Source organism: Dromaius novaehollandiae, chromosome 25, assembly GCF_036370855.1.
Source record: "Dromaius novaehollandiae isolate bDroNov1 chromosome 25, bDroNov1.hap1, whole genome shotgun sequence".
Lineage (NCBI taxonomy): Eukaryota > Metazoa > Chordata > Aves > Casuariiformes > Dromaiidae > Dromaius > Dromaius novaehollandiae.
In genome coordinates, this window is record NC_088122.1 from 6429959 (window position 1) to 6449793 (window position 19835).

The 19835-nt window shown below is 63.2% G+C and overlaps 2 protein-coding genes across 3 annotated transcripts; one reads left to right on the top strand and one right to left on the bottom strand.

Moving 5' to 3' along the window:
- Positions 1 to 717: 717 nt before the first annotated feature.
- SIRT6 (sirtuin 6) lies at positions 718 to 8698 on the bottom strand. The gene is made up of 8 exons (XM_026119253.2): positions 8528 to 8698; positions 7089 to 7216; positions 6528 to 6710; positions 3920 to 3979; positions 3219 to 3314; positions 2199 to 2279; positions 1724 to 1847; positions 718 to 1170 (listed from the first exon to the last, which is right to left on the bottom strand). Exons 1-8 carry the CDS (start codon positions 8591 to 8593, stop codon positions 838 to 840), a joined length of 1071 nt encoding a protein of 356 aa, XP_025975038.1. The 5' UTR covers positions 8594 to 8698; the 3' UTR covers positions 718 to 837.
- Positions 8699 to 9680: 982 nt separating this feature from the next.
- Positions 9681 to 19533, top strand: ANKRD24 (ankyrin repeat domain 24). Of its 2 annotated transcripts, XM_064497334.1 has the most exons (20): positions 9681 to 10850; positions 11969 to 12099; positions 12248 to 12336; positions 12774 to 12838; positions 13164 to 13221; positions 13299 to 13369; positions 13593 to 13699; positions 13779 to 13966; positions 14552 to 14577; positions 14743 to 14835; positions 15344 to 15445; positions 15526 to 15630; positions 15789 to 15833; positions 15994 to 16092; positions 16190 to 16262; positions 16429 to 16550; positions 16632 to 18056; positions 18640 to 18777; positions 18897 to 18962; positions 19203 to 19533. In XM_064497334.1, the coding sequence occupies exons 1-20, from the start codon at positions 10584 to 10586 to the stop codon at positions 19278 to 19280; spliced, it is 3348 nt and encodes a 1115-aa protein (XP_064353404.1). In that variant the 5' UTR covers positions 9681 to 10583; the 3' UTR covers positions 19281 to 19533. The 2 variants fall into 2 exon arrangements, with proteins under 2 accessions (XP_064353404.1, XP_064353405.1); XM_064497335.1 differs by lacking the exon at positions 15344 to 15445.
- Positions 19534 to 19835: the final 302 nt, after the last annotated feature.

The window sequence follows — 19835 nt, forward strand, 5'->3', positions numbered from 1 at the left end:
GATGCAAGGGGCCAAATCTTGCCCAGGGCTGAGCAGGGAGCACTGCTAGAGGCACAGGGGAGGGGAAGAGCAGAGGGACCATCTCACAGCTCCCAGTGCTGGGCCAGGGTCTGGAGAAAGCCCTTCACTGAGCCACCAGGATCTCTGGGATGATGAGGAAGGTCTGGCCACACCAGGGTCCCTCTCTGACCCCAGCTCAAGGGCTAGAAAGAGGAAAGAAGGAACAGTTACCTTTATCCAGAATAAGGCAGGGCAAGGAATTAGTTCCCAAGTGCAGACACCAGCCACAGCTGCACCTGGAAGCGTTCAAACCCTGCATGTACACCCACCCAAGGTGGGAATAAGTGTCCCAAAGCCCCAGAGCCCCCATGAGAGGGGGGAAGAACAAACCTCCACGAGCATGAGGCTCAAAGGAGGGCTACAAGGCCAGGCAGGGGCTCTGCAGGAGCCCAGCACTGGCGCAAAGCACGGGATGCAGGGAACCCCTCATTCTCTGCTCCTGCAGGCCACATCTTGCTTGATGCTTGAGCAAACCTCCTTGCGCTGTTCCAGGTTCAGGTCCTGCCCGGCAGCCCCAGCTCTCCAGCCCCTCAGAGGCTGCAGGGCACAGCTGGGCCCTGCTGCCATCTCCTTGCAGAGAAGGAATTGGGTCCTGCTCATTTCAAGCAGGGGATGGATCACCCTTACCAGGCTGGCAGGTGCAGCTGCACAAACACACACAATTCAAGTGTATTTAATACTTACATAAAAAAAAGGGGACAATATTTAAGGGTATAAAAAAAGTCGGTAGGAAAAGTGGCACAGACTAGTGTCTAGACAGCCAGGGAACAGTCCGGGTCAGGTGAGGAGAGACTCCACCTTCATCTTCTTTGCCGTTGTTGGCCCTGTGTCTGGGCTGGGACACTCCTGCTTCAGACTGTCACGGCGCTGTGCGAGCGTGGTCCCAAGGTCAGCGCGCACCCCGGCCGTGCCGTTGCACTGGGAGATGGGCTCTTTCAGCAGCCCTCGAGCCCCAGGGTTGAATTTGAAGAGCTGTTCGGGCTTGACGAGCTCGGCACTCTCCACCACCACGGGCCCCGTCCACTCTGGCACCTCCAGCCCCAGGTGCTTCATCAGCTTTGTCATGACATCGTCGACGTAGGCGTGGATGCGCAGGTCGGCCTGTCTGTCCTGGGGTAAGCAAGGGCAAGAGAGGTGTTAGGGGACAAATGTCCGCTCCTGGAGAGCACCTGGGGACACCGAGTCCAGGGCTCCCGTCCCCACGACGTCATCCTGGGAGGAACATGAACTGAGACCCCGACACCACGGGACTGTCTGGCACCACTCCCCGGCTACGCTGCAGGCAGACAGGGCTTTAAACAGCCCAGAAGAGGGGACACCAGCACAGAGCCGGGCAAGCGGGCCCAGGTCAGAGTCAGACAGGGACGAGGGATACAGACAATGCACCAAGCTTTGGGGCTGGTTTTTATTCCACTCTTAAAATTTACCTTCCATTTCTAGGTGTTTAAGCAGAGTTGCAGGTTTAATCCCTGCAACTACACAAGTCCAGCCCATTCGCTTGCTAAGCAAGGTCCCTCTCCTCTGGCTGGTTGCTCTGGTGGGGACGAGGTACAAGGACCGACTCGCACTGGGGCTGCAGCAAGTAACGCGAGGGGAAAGGGGCAGAACAGCAAAGTGCTGCAAGGGCAGCAGGCCAGCCAGCAGCCAGGATGTCCTCACTCACGTGCTTGGTCGCCTGTAGGTTGACTATGACCAGCTTCCCTCCCCTCTTCTTTGTGATCAGCGGGAGGTTGCCGCTAGGTTTGATCTGCAGAGAGGTCCCCAGCGTGATGGAGAGATCAGCTTTCCTGCAAGGAGGAGACAAATTATGCAGGGCAGAGAAAAAAAAATATGACTGTTTCCAGGCTGTTTCTCTCACCCTGTCCTAGCCTGGACTCTACGAGCTTCCCAGCCAGCAAAGCAAAACCGTGGCCAGAATATGCAGCAGCTTTTCTGGGGTACAGCACCAAGCTGCTCCCTGTCAGAGCTGTGAGGTGCAAAACACACCGAGAAAAGCCAGGCAGGGGCAGCACGAGGGCCGCTGCAGTCCTGGCGGAGGGCAGGGAGTGCGGGCAGCCTTCCAGGAGCATCTGCAAGCTGCAGGCGTCAGCAGCTGCTCCTGTTGTGCCACAGTGGTCAGAAGGGCCCAAACACAGTACCTGCAGGCTTCATCCGCCAGCGTGAGGTCACGGTCAGGCAGGGAATCTTCCCAGTCCAAAATGGTGTCTCTTAACTTCCCTCTAGAAAACACACAGACCACAGTTACCCCTGCCAGGTGGGAACAGGCAGCAGAACTGCTCTGGGAGAGATGGGACGGCTCCAGCGGCCCAGACCCTCATCGCACCCTCCTTGTCCCTCCGCAGTGCCAGGCCAAGAGCGAGCCTAGGCCAGCTGCAGGTCCTGGCAATAACAACCCCACAGATGAGGGAAATGCAGAATCTGCCTGCAAGAGGCATTTTGTGGCTGCTGCCATAATGCTACCAAAAGTCACCAAAGCCCCAGCTGTTTCGCTGGCCCAGCTCACAGCTGGGATGTGTCTTCAACTCCCCAACATCAGAGGTGGGTCAGCACAGCTCTGCCCCATGGCCTGCGTCCCTGGCTCTGCTGCACTGACACTGCAGCCAGCCTGGCTGCAGAGAGAGAGGGAAAACCAGCTGGGCTGGGCCCCCGTCCCGATCAGCCTGGGTGCAGAAGACACGAGGGGCACGCAGAGCAGGTCTAGATGCCAGATCACGCTAGGACACTGCCAGCTTTGGAGCAGCAGAGCTAGAAACACTATCTACGTTTCCCTGCTGATGGTAAGTGACAGCAGGGCAGAGCAGTGGCCGTATCCTGCTGCAGGGGAAGAGGTGTCTAAGGCTGTAATCCTACAGCAGAGCATTCTCCAGCACGGGAACATGCTCAGGTATCAACAAGGGAAGACGCCCAAGAGGAGGCTGCGTGGCTAGTAGTTGGGACTACTCAGAAACTCGGGCACTGGCCTCCTACCTGGGCCTTTGAAGATCTCCCCTACAGCTGCTGCTTATTCACCTGAACTGGAGGAACTGTGGGACCAACCCTGCAAAGCGAAGTCCGAGCACCAGAATCACTTGCTCCTCCCAGCAGGCCACCAGGGCACGTCCCCAGGGGAGCCCCCGGCCAGCAACCCCCCTCGTGAAGCCGCCCCGGCGGAGACATACCTGCAGGCCCGCAGCCCTCGGGCTTTGGTGACGCTGCACAGCCTGCCCGTCGGCTTCAGCCCCATGCTGCCCACGACCGCGTCCCGCACGTACTGCCTGCGCACGCAAGAGAGCCGGTGCCATTTGGGCCAAAGACGCAGAGCAGTTCACAGCAGCCACGCGCGGAGAGGTGGCCCAGCTGCGAAACGGCCTTGCGTAGCACAGCTCACACCAGACACCCCAGACTCGGGGGAGCAGGCGATGGCTCAGAACCACCAAGAATAAGCGTTCGGTCCCTCAGTCCTGTGCCGATTTGGGCCTTCATCTCTACCTATGGCAACTTCCCAGTCAGGGAGCTCTGACTGACAACTCCAGAGCCACAAAGGTCTGCTACAAACCAGGATGGAAAAATCCAGCTTGTAGCAACCTCCTCTTCTCTCTAGCTATCAGGCACCCCGCTGCAGGCAGCCCTGTCGGCACCTGAGCATCACCACAACAAGCAGGATTTGAGGAGTGGCTGCCAGGCGATGGAGATCTCCCCAAATGCTCATTTCCCACTACTTGATGGAGTTCAGGATTCAGACAGGACAGACCTGTCAGTGACCCCCCTGCGCTCCGCATTAAACCCCTGCCAGACAGACATCCCTGTGGCATAGGCAGGGCCTCCAGCCTTCCCCGGGGAGAACAGCAAAGCCCCCACCCCGGGCTCGGGGCTCACGTACTTGCCACATTTCATGCACTCCTCCACAAACATGTTCCCGTGCAGCTCGGCCAACTTGTCCCTGGGGAAGAAACGGCAGAGGTGAGCCCGGGAAGGGGGGTCCTGGGAGCACCAGGGAAAGCTGCCCAAACGCCTCTCCTCTTGGGGTGTGGGGAACACCAGTGTCTGCGCCTCCGGCACCTCCCCAGCTGCCAGCTCTGCTGGACTATCACGCCAGGAGATGTGGGGTGGCTGGGACCTCGCACTATGGCCCTGGGACTGTGCCCAGTGTGGGGTCAGCACTGAGGGAAATCATGTCACTTTAACCCATCTGCTAGTGGCACCTTCAAATTCCTGATTTACCTCCCTCCTCCCCAGATACGAAACACCTTGTCGTGGCAAAGGCGAGACCCAGAAAATGACTCAGGGCCCAGCAGGCCCTTGGGGAGAGGCCATCTGCACACAGTTTCGTTTCTGCCACGAGAGGCACTGTGCTACAACCACGATCTGGACCAAGGGGAGGGACAGCATGGCCTGGCTTTTTCGTTTTAAATGCCTGCAGCCACAGCACCAGTTCTGGCCCCTGTTCTGACCCCAGCCTCACGTCTTGTTCACGTCCAGTAATAACCTGAGCTTTTGCTTTCCTCAACATGCAATGTTTTTCTCTCTGTCCTTGTGTGGTTCTAGTCCTTGGCCATTAACTTACTCAATCCAACTTTGCAAGAGCTGCTGTCATCCATGAGAGCTGCTGAGCACCCTGGAAAGCACCTTCACTGCTCTCACGAGATCCAACTCTCCCAGCAGAGCCCTTTACTACAGAAAGGACACTGCTTGTTTTGACTAAAATGCCTCTCATGCTCAGCACCAGCCTCAAAGTGCTGAAGCTAGCAGAAAACAAGGCTGTGCTTTTCCTGCGAGTCCCAAGATGACTGAGAACCTCCTCCAGGGTGAACGGAGACAGGACTGACTTGATTTCCACAACGCTGAACCACTTTGACCCCATTTCAGCAGCAGTTACTTAAGTACGTGCTTTGCTTGGGCGGAAGAGCTTGTGCTAGACCAGAGTGCAAGCCAGTGGCACTAGGCTGATGGGGGCACAGCTCAGTTCTGGTCTCATGATTATTTTCTACTCTTCATATCATGGTTGTTCAATTTGAAAAGGCAAGTGTGGTGTTAGGAGCAGGAAGCAGAACTCGGGGCTAATGAACAATGGGAAATATCTCCTTGAGGCAGCTCTCTGCTTGGCCAGGGCTGGCTGAAGCCATCTGAGAGATGAATCTTCTCCGAGGTCCCATTCATGCTCCTCATTCTCTTTCCAGCTCCCCTCATTTCATTTTCTTACTTGAATTTAGCTGTTCTCCCCCTCCCTTCCAGACAGCTCCAAGCAGTTTGGCTCACAAGACAATCACTCGCTGGTCTTAAGTGCTGGAAATGGGTTTTATTGTGGGCTGAAGTTTCTTGAAGGGAGAGGAGTCTGTTGCAGCTAGCGCTAATGGAAAGGCGGGTTCCTCTGAGGACATCTTTGAAATGGCCGCTGTGCAGCTAAATGCACTTCAGTCTCCACCCACGCGGGGAGCAGAGATCTCGTACCCTCAGCTCCCACACGTCGCCGCTCCCAGCAGTGGGAACGCCGCTATGCTGGATCCCTGACCCCACCACAGCTGGCAAGGAAATCGGAGACCACGGCCGGTAAGTCAGATCAGTTCTAACCGCGGGACTCTCTCGGCCCTGCCGTCCTCCCGGAGAAGTCTGGCAAATTTATTTAGAGACAAAGTACCTTTTAAGGCTATCTTGGACCCAGGCATGGCTTCATCACTGGGGCAGCACTGCCTTTAGTAATTTTCTCTCAAGAAACTCAGTTTAAGCAAATCCTAAAATAGCACAAAATGCAGTGCTCTGGGACAGCTCTAGAAGCTCTGCTAGAACAGGGTGATATAAGTCTCTGCGAGCAGCTGGAGCAGTTTCAGATGCTCCTTTCTGCTTTCCTGTGCATTCACCCCCATGTTGATGGGTGCTGCTGCCAGGGAGCAGAGGCAGTGGAGAGGATCGTGTGCCCTGACCCCAACCCTGTAGCCTGTCCCTGTCCTCTGCTGCCAGGAGCACATGCCTTACGTGAAGCTGATGTTTCCCTCCGCAGCGGGACAAGCTATGATCCCCGGGCAGTTGTGTAACGCAGCTTGGCTGCTCAGTCAGCTGCCGCAGCTCAGCTGACAAGCGGTAACATGCTACGGCACTGTCTGCCCGTTCTGCTTGTGAGCACCCTTGGTGCCTGGCGAGGTGAACTTCTAAAGAGCATCATCTGAGGCTGCTTTCCTTTCATTACCCCCACTTTATTGCCATAACCTCTCTTCTCTAAATTCAAGCTGGCTTATATCCCCTTCCCCCACCACTGCATCCCAGTTTCCCCTCCCTGTATCAGTGGGCAGACAGCTTCTAAGTCAGACACTTCTTGGCAGCAAGGCATTCAAGCCCTGGTGTCAGGAGAAAATTAGCTGGCCCATTTTGCTAGGAGCATTGGCAAGTGCTTGCACATGCGACCACACTAATCAGGCAGCAAGAACAGCCATGCAGTGGTGGCTGGTGCTGGGACAGGCACAGGGGACCCACACGCAGGGCGGGAGAAGCAGTACCGTGGGAATCCCGAACGGACGTGAAGGCCGTCCACGTTCTGGCTGACCAGGAACTTCAGGATGCCGACTCTCTGCAGCCCCAGCAGCGCCATGTGAGTCTTGGAGGGCCTGGCATTCTCAAAGGTGGTGTCAAATTTGGGAGAGAGCCCCTTCTCCTCCATAGTCCAGACACCATTCGGCCCCCTGTGGCAGAGGAGACAGAAAAGTGATGATCACAGAATCTAAGAAGATGCTTGTAAATGCATCACGAGCCCTATTGACAGAGGAAGAGCAAGAGTCTGCTAAATGAAGGTCACCCGTTACCAGAGACTTCCGTCCTTGATGCAAGGAGAACACGTGCAGGGCTTCTGCAGGTACAGCTTAGTGTCAAACAGCAACTTGCAAGAGGAAAAGGGTAGTTTCTGCTAGGTGGTGGCTGGATAAAGGACCAGGTCCTGCTGCAGGCAGGATGGAGTGGCGGGGAGCACAGTCCAGAGCTTTGAGAAGTGCAAAGGCCCAGGAGGAGGTGCTACTCCTTCCACCCCTCACCTGCTGTTTTGCTCCCCTTCCCACCGTCCTCACCTGAAGTCAGGAATCCCTGAGGCAGTACTGATTCCAGCCCCCGTGTGAAAAATCACGTTTGAGGAACTCCTTATCAAGTCTGCCAGTTCACGCACCTTCCTCTCCAGCTCCTCCGGAGGGTCAAAAATCTGAAAAGAAACAAACCACAGTGGGAATGGAGGTGCTAGGTGCCTCCTCAGCAGGCACAGAGACCCAGTAAACCACTCTTTCTCACCCACAATGAAAACTGTAGGTGGGAAACGAGATTTCACATTGCTTAATGATAAAAGCATTTAACTGGAGAGAAACAGCATTGTATTAACAGCCCCTATGCAGTGCAAATGCTTAAAACACCTTATGCAGAAGAGGGTGTTTATTGCTCTTGCCAATGGGTACCTGATACCCAGAGAAGCATCTTGGCCACAGACAGCAGGAGGAAGGGAGCGACCCTGGGGCCAGCCCGGAGGCAGCGATCCCCCCCACCGTTCCCGGGCAGAGCCACAGGCTCTGCAGGCAGGACAGGGCTCAGGGCCATGAGCCACAAGGGAAGAAAAGGGAGGCTGCAGAGATGGAAGAACCAGAGCCGCTGGAGCTGTGGCACCATCCTGCTTTCTAGCGTGGGTGACTGCTACGGACACAGAATGTCATTTCCACAAGGTGCTCCTCCAGCCTGGTCCCCTGAGGACATGCGCTGAAGGGGACCGGCCCCTGCACATCCTGTCCCTGTGCTCCAGGGCAGGCTCAGGACCAGTGCCTGTACATCCCCATTCCCCCAAACCTTCTCCAGCACCGCTGTGGTCAAGATCCTCCCAGAGACATCTAGGATGGGCCCTCAGCAGGCAACAGCCTGCTCTGAAAAAGGGGGGGGGGGACTCCAAGGGAGCACCAGGGCTGGGGTCCCTGCTAGGGGACATGAAGGGGGGATCATAGGGCTGGGGGGAGGCACAAGGGCAGGGCCATGGGATGGAGGGAGCCCCTGCTGAGATGGCGGGCAGGGAGAAATACAAACGGGGATCCTGCTGGGGGGGGGGGGGTACATGGGGTGAGGGGCCATCCCTGCTAAGGGACACAAAGGTGGTGGGGGAACGTATAGGGCTTGGGGATCTCTGCTGAGGGGGAGCAAAAAGGGGGACATGGGGCTGGGCTTGGGGGGGGCACAAAGGGGAGCCACAGGGCTGGGCCTGGCGGGGGGAGACATGAAGGGGAGCCATGGGGCTGGGCCTGGGGGCGAAAAAGGGAGGCCACGGGGCTGGGCCTGGACAGAGGCCACAGAGGGGGCCCGTGGGGCTGGAGGAGGGGGGAGGGACGCGGCTGGGCCGGGGGTCGCCGCTGGGGGACACCGAGGGGACCCTGGGAGGCTCCACCCGGGCTGGGGGGAACCGGGGCCCCGGCTGCCAGGGGAAGCCAGCGGGCCGGGAGCAGGCCGCCGGGCCGGGCAGGCCCCGCGGCGCCTCGCTCACCTCGGGGAGGCCGCACTTGCCCTTGTCCGAGTACGGCGAGAGCCCGGCCGCGTAGTTCACCGCCATGGTCCGGCCTCGCCACGCCGCCCGCCCTGCACCAATAAAGTTTTCATTGTTGTCAATCCGCGCCGAAGGGCGGAAGCGCGCAACGAAGCCGCCGGCGCAGCGCGCACGCGCGGGGTAAGGTGAGGGTGTTGCCGCCATATTGGTCCCTGGCAGGGAGGACACCTGCCCTTCCCTTGCCCTTCCCCTGTTCAGGCCTCTTCCCCCCCTCCCCAGACCCAGGCCTTGGGCAGGGGGTGCCAGGCCTGGGCACAGTCCTGCCCACACTGTGCTGCCCCACACCGTCCCCAGCCCCCACGGAGGGATGGGGTCCTGGGCCCGCAGGGCTCCAGCCGCCCTCATACCCCCTCTGCTTCCCACCATGCCGTGGTCCTTGCTGCCGGGGGCTGCCCCACGTCACCCCGCGAGCCGTGAGCAGGGGGATCGGGCCCTGGAGGCTGCCGCCCTCCAGGAGACCCTGAACGGGCCCGGGGGGCCCTGCTGGGCCTGCCCCGCTCGGCGCAGGCAGGTGTAACCGGAGCCACCGGCAGCCGTAACCCAACTCCCCGCGGCGCCTGGGTCCCCCCCTCCGGCGCTGGCTGGCGAGGAAGCGTCGGGGCAGCTTGGCCCAGGGCGGCCGTGGGGTGAGGAAGGGTCTGCGGGGAGCAGCGGGCTCAGGTGGGACACGGGGGGCCGGCGGGACCCAGACCTGGACACGGGCACCACTGGCACGTGCGGGTCTGGTTTTGGGGGGCAGCTGCAGCGGGGGGAGCTGGTTTTGGGAGGTGACAGCACGTCCCCGCGGGGGGAGCTGGGCCTTGGGGATGTCCCTGTCCCCACGCGGTGACGGGGACCCCAGCCCTCACCGTGCTGCCGTCTCCCTTGTCTAGGCACGGTGGGCCAGAGGGTCGAGCCGCCATGAAGAGCCTCAAGGCCAGGTTCAAGAAGTCGGACGTGAGTGTGGTCCCTGGGGCCGCGTGGACCTGCCGCAAGTGGCCCCAAGCGATGCCGAGCCTGTGGGCACGGAGCAGGATGGGGTCCCTGACGGACGCCGGGGCATGGGGTGTGGGGGGGGAAACGGCGTCGGGGAGAGGGCGGTGGGTCCCAGGTGCCGGCATGGGGCGCCCCGGAGGGCTGCCAGGTTTCCGGAGCCGGCGATCGGGTTCCCACCTCGGAGACGGCACGTCGATACTCGTCAATTATTCAGCGCCGCGGGGCCTGGCATGGCAGCGCGGGGCACCCGCTGTCCTCTGCGGATGGCCTGGGCGGCAGAGACCGCGGCCGTCACCCCGCGGAGGTGTCGGGGGGAGGTGGCTGTGTTTTAGCTCCTTTTTTGTGCAAGTCAAAGCCCCGAGCGTGGCCCTCCCATGGGGCTGGGGAGCTGCCCTGCTCGGGGATGCTCCATGCCTCGGTTTCTCCGTGTGCCCAGCTCCCTCGGGTGCTGCGCGAGTGGGGAGGGCTGAGCGGGCCCCAGCACCCCCCTAGGCTGCTCCTGTCCGGGGGCCCCTCTCCGCAGCTCTGCCCTCCCCCGGCTGGGGTTACCCCCCTTCCCTCCCCAACGCCAGTCCTTTCCCGGCACATTTCGGCCGCAGCCCATCTCGATGCAGCCCCCCCCCCCCCCGCCTTTGGCTGGCACCAGCGTTTCCACCCCGGTTTGTGCAGCGCCGAGCACCCGCGGCTGCAGTACACAAGGACAGATGCTTGGGGGCAATTCTCATTTTGGGGATCCCTCCTCAAAGGGGGTCTCCAATCTCTTGGGATACAGCCAGGGGTCCTGCCCCCCCCCCCCCCAGCCCCAGGGCTGTGGGGAGAGGTGCCCCCCGGGACAGGATGGCAGGTCCCATGTCCTCCTCCTTTAAAGGCAGGGTCTGGGTGACAGGAGGATGCTCCTGTCCTTGATTTGGGGTGCACCACCCTGGGGGGGCTGATTCCCCCCCCCAGTCCTTCCCAATCTAGCTGGGACCAGCGCCTGGCAGTTCTTGGTCCTGCCACGCTCCTCGCTCCATCCGCAGGGATGCGGGAATGCCTGGAGCTCCTGCTGATGAGGAGGGAGGGAAGGAGGGAAAGAAGGAGGGACGGAGGGATGGAGGGAGGCGGGTCCCGGCTCCCACTGCGGCAGGACCCGGCCCCCCGCCTGGGCGGTGGTGCTGGAGTGAGCCGGGGTCCGTGGCCGCCCCGGCCTGCCCTCGCCCAGGCGGGGGGCGAGGGATGCATGGCCGCCCGCCGCCTCCTCCTCGACACCATGAAGCAGATCTGCCTCTGTGCCGCTGCCTCCTTCGCGGTACGTCCCTCCTCCCTGTCCCTAGTCCCCTTCGGTTCCCATCCTCCGGGGACGGCTGTGTCACCCCCCACCCCACCTGCCCCGGGCCCCCTCTGTCCCCATCCCCGGCACTCGGCTGTGTCCTCTGCAAGCTGCTTTGTCCTTGCATGACAAGGGTGGGGGGGGGCATTGCACTCCCAGTTTGCCCAGTAATCCTGGGAGAGTGGTTTATTTCCTGCCCGAGGACACGGTCCTTCAGCCCGGCAGGGTCAGGGGGGTTGCGGGGTGACCGGGCAGTGAGCCGTGGCACAGGCCCCGTGCAGGGCACTGGGCACCGGGCTGGTGACGGGCAGGATGCGAGTGGCTCTGAAAGGTCACATCCATTTCCTGCCTTCCTCGGCCACAGCCCAGCTTTGGTTTGCGGCCGCAGGCTGTGGCGTGAACCCGGGGCTTCCCATGCTCGTCCCAGCCCCGTCCTGTCCTGCTGCATGTCACTCCTCTGTCCTCCATCCAGCCACCATCCTGGGCAGGAGCAGGGGGTGTCCTCGTGTCCCACACATCCCTGGGGGGCTGGAGCCTTCCCTGGGGACCCGCTTTTGCTGCCCACCTGTGCATAGCGAGCTAGGGCTGCCCCACGCCCGGCTGACCCCATCCCCAGTGGGCAGCAAAGTGGGGTGGCCGTGGGGCTGGGGTCAGGTGCACAGGTGATGGGGGGAGCCTGGGCAGGGTTGGGGCTCAGGCAGCCGTGGGTGCTGGCTGTGTTCAGCAGTGGGGTCAGTGGAGTGGCAGGATCAAGCCCCAGGGCAGGGGTGGTGGAGCAGCATCAGGCCATTCCCGAATCCCGGCTGGTCACAGCCCAGCCCGTCCACGGTAAAACTAGGACAGCTCTGTAAATTCCTGGGCTGCAAACTTGGGGGGGGCTGAAGGGGACCCCTGTCCCAGTCAGCTAAACCCTGCTTATACGGAGGTCAGATGGCACCTGGCAAAGGGGTTGGCCCAGAGATGGCCACCCCACGGCATGAGGATGGGAAGGAGATAGTGGGGATGGGGATGAAGATGGGGACACTAGCCCAGCCCAGCACCCCACCTGCCTCTGGGGACTGAACGCCCGTCATGGCCCCATCTCGACTTCGTTGCAGAGCCAGGACTGGACCAAGAATGATGAGAAGCTCCTGCAAGCCGTGGACTACAATGATGCTGGGAGGGTGACATCACTCCTTGTCCGCAAGGGTCTGGTTGCCACCAAGTTGGACTCGGAGGGCAAATCTGCGTAAGTGCTGTCTCGTGTCCCCATGTCCCTGTGTCTGCCCCAGCACAGGGTGCTGGGCTCTCCCAGTGCCTCAAGCCACCCGGCGATGCTCCCTGGGACTTGCCGGGGGTTGAAGACATGGGGCTGATGGCCCTGGGCCTTGCTGCAGGTTCCACTTGGCTGCCATGCGGGGGAACGTGGACTGCCTCGAAGCCATGCTGGCCCACGGCGTGGACGCCATGACCAAGGACAGCTCAGGTGAGGCACAGTCACGTGCACCCAGCTTCGCCAAATCCCGCTTTTGCCTCCCTGGCTAATGCTGTAGACCACCCGGGGCACCTGGCACTTTCCCATCCTTCCCACCCCACCGGCAGATGCTGAGGCTATGGGGACGGAGGTGGGGACCGCACAGGTGGTAAATCAGTGCCCTGGGGGGATCTTAGCCACCAACAGGGACCCAAGCACTAGCCCATGCTGGTCCCAGTGGTGCCTCATCCCTGCTCAGCCCCAGCCCTGCAGGGTGCTGGGCTCTCCTGGTGCCCCAAGCCACCCAGCTTGGGCTGGAGTTCTAGGACGCCCAGGAACACAAGGCTGTGGATGACCACCTGCGTGCCTGTCTGTCTGTCCCCAAACTTGTCCATCTGCCACTGCCCCATGCGTCTGACTCTAACCCATCTCTCTGTCCCTCTCCCCAGGTTACACTGCCCTGCACTTGGCGTCCAAGCACGGTCATCCGCAATGCGTGAGCAAGCTGCTGCAGGTAACAGGGTCTGGGTGCACGGTGCCATGAGGGTGGGAGGGTGCCGTGCCCCATGCCATGCCTGGCTCAGCCCCTCACTCCGGGGACACAGCCAGGACCATCCTGCCTCGTCCTCCCTGCATCCCCAAGATGGCTGCGCTCCTGTTCCTCCATGATGGTGTTGGTTAGCACAGCGATGCCTGGCTCTGCCCAGTGCTATGTGATTTGGTGCTGGTGGTGATGCTCCACCACCACCAAGGAGCCCAGAGCGCCTCATGGTCCTGGCCCCTTGGGCAGTCCGGCTGGCTGTCCCCCGTCTTCCCGTAACCCAGGCCCTCTTCCTCAGGCTTCCTGCCCTGTGGACGTGGCTGATGGCAATGGCCGGACGGCGCTGCACCACGCAGGTGAGTGGGGACGGTGCCAGCGCATCCTGCTCGCATCCCCGTGGGAGGCGGTACTCAGCCTCTGTCCTTCTCCCCAGCTGTCAGCGGCTGCATCTCATGCTTGGAGATCCTCTGCGATTTCAAGGCTCCCTTGAACATCAAGGACAAGGTGAAAGCCCTCTGCTCGGCATCTGCTGTTTTATGGGGGCTGAGTCTTCCTGTGATGATTAAACTCCACTGGGCCGGGGGATGCTGCTGTGTAGCGCAGCCAAGGGCCAGGCTGGGGCTGCCTCTGAAACGCAGCCACTTCTGGGGTGGGACGCAGCAGCTAACAACTAGTGATACCTGGGGTTCCCGGGCCGCTGCTGTGAAAACACACTGTCCTTTCCCAGGATGGCTTCACGCCGCTGATCCTTGCCGCCAAGATGAGCCACTCGGAGCTGTGCCGGTACCTGCTGCACCGTGGAGCGGCCGTGAACAGCCGGGATCTGCAAGGGAGGTGAGTCCTCCCGCGACGGGGACGGGGGACTGATGGAGGGGACCAGACCCCTCACCTCTCCTCTTGCCACTCTCTTCAGAACAGCCTTGATGCTGGCCTGCGAGAACGGCAGCGTGGAGACTGTGGAGGTGCTTGTCAACGCGGGTGCCCAGGTGGCCGTGGTGGACTCCACGGGCCACGATGCGGCTCACTACAGCCTGGCCACGGGCAACGCTCTCATCCAGCACTTCCTGCAGGAGGCTGCCCAGCGCCGGTCCTGGGCCAGCGGTAAGGCGGCTGCACTGGCCTAGGTGCTCCCTGTCCTCGGGGGACTGCCCCATGGATGTGTTTTCACCTGGCAGGGTGCTTTGGGGCAGGTGCCTCCCAGGAGGTCTTGCCCACGGCTGGCAGAGTATGGCCAGCCCTGAGCAGGGCTGGGTGGACACATGTCCCCTTTCCCCATGTGCTTGGGGTGCTTTCACTCACGCTGCCACCAGCCAAGGGCTGGGAGGTGGTGCTGAGCCTGGATCTGCCTGTCCCGGTGTCTTAATGCGCTTGGACATGCATGTTTGCAAGCACGGGGGTATAAGCACGCATGTGTGTATCAGGCAGTGTGTTTGTACATGTGTCTGCACGTGCATCCCTGCAATTGCATGTGTGTGTACCTCCCAGGGTCTGCGTGTGCCCCGGGTATGCACACGCGTGTGCATCCCCATGCGTGCACATACACGCACGTGCCCCTGTGAGTATGCAGCCCTGTGTGAGCACCCACAGCGGTGCCCCCACACCCACGCCAGAATATGCCTGCCATGCCCACCCCTGGGAGCCTCTAACCTCCCTGTTTCCCTTTCCTCCCTTTCTGCCCCGCGGAAGAGGAGTCGGCTGAGCAGATGTCCCAGGTAAGGCCCTGCCTGGCCTCTCCTTGGGGCTGGCCTGGCTGCCGGGCCCTGCCGTGGAGAGGATGAGAGCTTGGACGTCCCTGGGGCTCTCAGAGGTGGTGACAGGTTAGGAAGGAGAGAGGCAGGTGTGGATGTGACATCCCCTCTGCCTTGGTCTCTCCGCAGACATCTTCGCCCAGCCAGTCCATAGGCAGGGAGAAGAGCAGCACCCCAAGGAAGAGGAAAGCCCCCCTGCCGCCCCCAGGCACCCTGAGCCAGGTGAGAGACAGGGTCCCTCCAGCACAGCTGGCACAGGGCACCTGAACTGCTGTCCCGGGTTGGCCAGCGCCTGGTTGGGGTAACTCCTCTGGGTGCCACACTTTGCCCCCCCCGGGGCCGTGCAAGGTGTACCTACCTCTCTGCGGTGGAGATGCTTCCCAACTGGGCTCAGATCCCGTGGAGGCTTCATCCCTATTCCTGGGCTGCATCTCGGTGGATGAGTCCCAGCCCCGGGGCGGGGGGTGCAGAGCCTCCCTGGCAGAGAGGGGAAACTGAGGCACGAAGCAACAGCAAGGCTGGATATCACCCACTGCCACCTGTGCCCCTGCTGCTTGCAGGGCACTGGGCATCGGCCCGTTTCCACCCACCCTGGGGCCCCGAAACACCGTTTGCCGGTGTGGCAGGGAGCCGTGCGCTGCCACCATGGGCAGGGGCTGGGCCCAGGGCTCTGTGCCCGTGTCGGGGGGCCGGAGCCCGCTGGAGCCTTTCCTTCTCTCTCTGGTGTCAGAGTGCCCCACACACCCCAGAGCACGGCTCGCCCTTGGCGGGACGTGGCGCCCGGACGGCCGCCACCAAGCCTGGCTGGGCTCAGCCCGCCCCGGCCCACACGGTGAGAATGGCTGGGAGCGGGGCCGCGGCAGGGAAGGGGACGGCCCCGTGCCCCGAAGCCAGACTGCCACTTGCCCGCAGGAGGACAGGGAGGCCTACGAGGAGATTGTGAGGCTGCGGCAGGAACGGGCCCAATTCTTGCAGAAGATCAGGGGCTTGGAGCAACAGGAGAAGCAGAGACGGGAGGTACCAGCAAACCTCCCCCCTCACCGTCCGTGGGGCTACCTGGGGCAAAACCTCACTGGCACTGTGGGACAGATGCCACCACGTCCTCAGGGATGGAGGGGACGGGAGGGATGGGGATGGCGTTTAACCTTCCCTGTCGTCTCTCTGTGTCCTGCTAGCGGGCAGAGCTGGACGAGGGCTCCATTCGCTCCATGGAGAAGCAGGTGAGCCTAGCAGTCAGTGCCTGGCAAGGAGGTAACGGGTGGCCATGGCTCTCCAAGGGGTCCCCATCCTGGCTGAATGTTGCCAGCATTGATGTCTGGCACCTTGCTGAGGTGCTGGGTCGGTGCGAAGGGGTCCCCACGCCTCCGGTCTCCCCTGCAGATCCAGGAGCTGGAGCAGCGGCTGGCAGCACGTGATGGCGAGAAGGAGCATCTGGGCAAGGAGGTGGAGGCTCTGCGAAGCCGCTTGTCCTCGCTGGAGGTGGGAGCGGGCAGCGCTGGCAGTGCTGGCAGGCTGGGGAGGGGGCCAGCCCCGGTCCCAGGGGGTGCAGGGTGCTGACGCCCATCACTATGCCCAGAACGAGAAGGAAAACACGAGCTACGACATCGAGACGCTGCAGGATGAGGAGGGAGAGCTGCTTGAGTTCCCAGGTAGGGCCGTGCTGGCCCCCCGAGTCCCCTGCAAGGGCAGGCGCCCGCTGGGGCTGGGCATCCTTTGGGGAGGTGACGTTTCATGGGGACATCTCCCTGGGGAGAGCGGCTGCTGCCCCGGGACACGGGGTGGGCATGGCACCATGCGCTCTGTGTGTCCTTCCAGGGGCAGAGCTGCTGCTCTCCAAGAAGACGCTGAGCCCCTCGACCGAGGAGCTGCTGGCCACGCTGCAGGGGCAAGTGCAGTCCCTCACCATGCAGAACAAGGAGCTGAGGGAGAAAATACAGGTAACTCGCCCAGCCCCTCTCTCCGGCCATCCCTCCTGCCTCCCCCTTGACCCTTGGGTTGCCTCCCTCTCCCCTTGGCAGATCCTGGAGAACTACGAGAAGGACGAGAGCGACCCGGCTGCCTCGGGGGACTTTGTGGCCGTCAGCCTCTACGACTCCCTCAAGGGCGAACTGGAGCAGCTGAAGAAGCAGCATGCCGAGGCGCAGGCTGCCCTGCAAGCGCTGGAAGGCGGTCGGCCCAACGGCAAGGCTGTGTCGGCCGAGGCGTACGAGCAGCTGAAGGCTGAGTACGAGGGGCAGATCCGCGCCTTGCAGGAAGCCCTGAGGAAAGGCAGCGTCCCCGGGGAGGCGACCCTGGCGCGGGACCAGGCTGCGGGGCCGGCAGGGGCGAGCGAAGCGGGTGGAGAGAGAAGCGCCGTGGAGCAGCTCACCGCGGAGCTGGCCCAGACCCGGGGCAAGTACGAGGCAGCCTTGGCCGAGGTGCAGGCGCTGCGGGAGCAGATGCAGCTGGGCATCCTCTCAGCGGTGGAGCCCGCCGAGGGTGCCGGCGCCGAGCTGCTGGCGGCGAAGGCCGCGCTGCAGCAAGCCCGGGAGGCCCTGGAGGAGCGGGAGCAGCGGGTGAGGGAGCTGCAAAGCCGGCTGGAAGCCCGTGAGGCGGCCGGGGGGCCCCGGGCCCGCTCCGAGACCGAGGAGACCACGGCCTCGCTGGGGGCGTCCCTGGAGGAGGCCTCGCGGGAGAAGGCGGCCTTGCTGGAGCGCTGCGGCCGGGCGGAGGCGGAGGCGGAGGCCCTGCGCCGCAGCCTGGAGGCCAAGACGAGGGACTGGCGGGCGGCGGGAGGCCCGGAGCCGGAGGCCAGGGCACTGGAGCGGCGGCTGGCGGAGCTGACGCGGCAGCATGGCGAGGTGACGGCCCAGCTGGGGCAGCTGCGGGAGGCGCTGGGCCGCAAGGAGGCTGAGCTGGACGCCCTGCGGCAGCAGCTGGCCGCCCGACCCGTGGCGCGCCAGGAGCACGAGGAGGCCCTGGCGCGGCTGAGGCAGGCGCTGGCGGAGGCCGAGAGCCGGGCGGCGCAGGACAAGCACGCCCGGGCCACGGTGGCGCTGGAGGAGCAGGCGCGGGCGCTGCGGGAGCGGGCGGCCCAGCTGGAGGCCAAGGCGGAGGCCAAGGGGCGCGAGGCCGCCCGGCTGGAGGCCGAGCTGGCGAGGGCCCGGGAGGCGGCGGTGCCGCGGGGCGAGCACGAGGCGGCGCAGGCCGGGCTGCGGGCCGAGGCGGCGGCGCTGGCGCAGCGCCTCAGCGAGCTGGCGCGGCGGCACGAGAAGACGTGCGAGGAGGTGTTCAGGGTGCAGCGCCAGGCGCTCTTCATGAAGAGCGAGAAGCAGGCGGCCGAGGAGCGCCTGGCTGCCGCGCACAAGCAGCTGGAGGAGGCGCGGGCTGAGGCGCGGCGCCTCCAGGACCTCCACGGCCACGTCGAGGACTCGACCCGGCTGGTCAGGGACAAGGACAGGAAGGTAGGGGGTGCACGGGGCCAGCGGGGGATCCGTGAGGCCCCAGGCTGGGGGGAATTGCTGGTTGGGGTGCAGCTTGGGTGAGCTGAGTTTGCTGGGTCTCAGGGGAGAGCCATGCATGCACAGAAAAGCATGCACATACACATGCATATATGTGTGCATGCCTCAATGGGCATACATGCACATGCATGCACGCACAGCCACACACATGCATGCAAACACACGTGCAGACACAGACGTTTAAGTGCACACACTTGCACACACATCCCTACACAGACATGCTCCCACACGTGCACACATATGTGCAAATACAAGCATGCAGACACATCCCCCCCCCCCCCCCCCGCCATGTGCGTGCATACGCTGCCCTCCTGGCCGTTTCCCTTTTTCCTCTCCAAGCTGAGACCGAAACCCGGGGGAAGGCCGGAGGGTGGGAAACCCCCTGCTCTGCCCCTGTCCTAGCAGGGAGGCGGCGGGCATGGCCTTGGGCACCCACCCGGCAACCCCCCACGCGGCGGGGGGGATCCCAGGGTGGAGACGGGGCTGGGGGGGTCCCTGGGCCCCCGTAACCCCTCTGCGCTGCCAGATCACGGAGCTCTCCAAAGAGGTCTTCAAGCTGAAGGAGGCCCTGAACGCCCTCCCCGAGCCCCGGGGTGCCCCACAGCCGCCCCCCGACACTGCCGCGCTCCAGGCCAGGATCCGGATGCTGGAGGCGCAGCTGGCGGTGGGTATTGGGGGGAACGGTGAGGCTTGGGGGGCACTGGTGCCTGCGCAGGGCGGGGCTGGGGGTCCCGTGAGCCCCTGGCCCCGTGCTTTACACTGCTCGCTCTTCCTGGCTCGCAGGAGACGGAGACGCGGCACAGCAAGGTGGTCACGCTGTACCGGAGCCACCTGCTCTACGCAGTGCAGGTGAGTCGGGGCTGCCATCTTGGGGGACTGGGGACATTGCTGTGGGGGCCTGGGGACACAGCTGTGGGGAGCAGGGTGCTCGCTGGGGGCACACCGGGCTGGCACATCCGTGCCCGCTTGCATGGGGCGGCAGCAAGGGGTTGGATTCGGGGACTGCCGAGCCGGCTGCACTTGGGCCAGGCTTGGAGAGCCTGCGGTCCCCTCCGCTGTCCCTTCCTCCGTCCCCTGCGATGTCCCCAGGGCCACATGGATGAAGACGTGCAGAGGCTCCTGTGCCAGATCCTGAAGATGCAGCGGCTGCAGGAACAGGGCAGATGAGCTCCGGCCCCCCAGCCAGCGCGGCGGGTGCCGGGGACGCAGCTGGCAGCACCGGCCGGGGGCCAGGCCATGCTTTACCCCCCCATGGCCACGCTGCCCCTTCTCTTCCCCGTTCCTGGCGGGTGCCCGCTGGCCACACGCATCCCCCACGCTCACCCGGCCCTGTGGCCAGCACCGGGGTCCGGGACACTGTGGCGATGTCCCCGCGGCTCTGCACACCCCAGCACAGCAGCAATAAAGTATTTATACTCACGCCAACGGGGCGGCTCGTCCCTGGGGAGGGACAGGGACAGGGATGGGGACAGCTGGCATCGGGCCACGGGTGCTCGGGGGGTAGGGGGAGGCTGGCGTGCCGGGGTTTGGACATGTCTCCGGGGGTGTCCCCAGCTGTGCTGGCACCCCTGGGAGCGGACCGAGGCAGCCGAGAGGGAAACGGGGCGCCCTTCACGGGGCGACGGGGTGGGAAGGGTTAGAAACCCTCTCGGCCGGAGCCGAAAGCGCGTCTGCACAGGGGTCCCACTCCACGGCAGGGCTGGTCGCGGGGCTGGGCGGTGG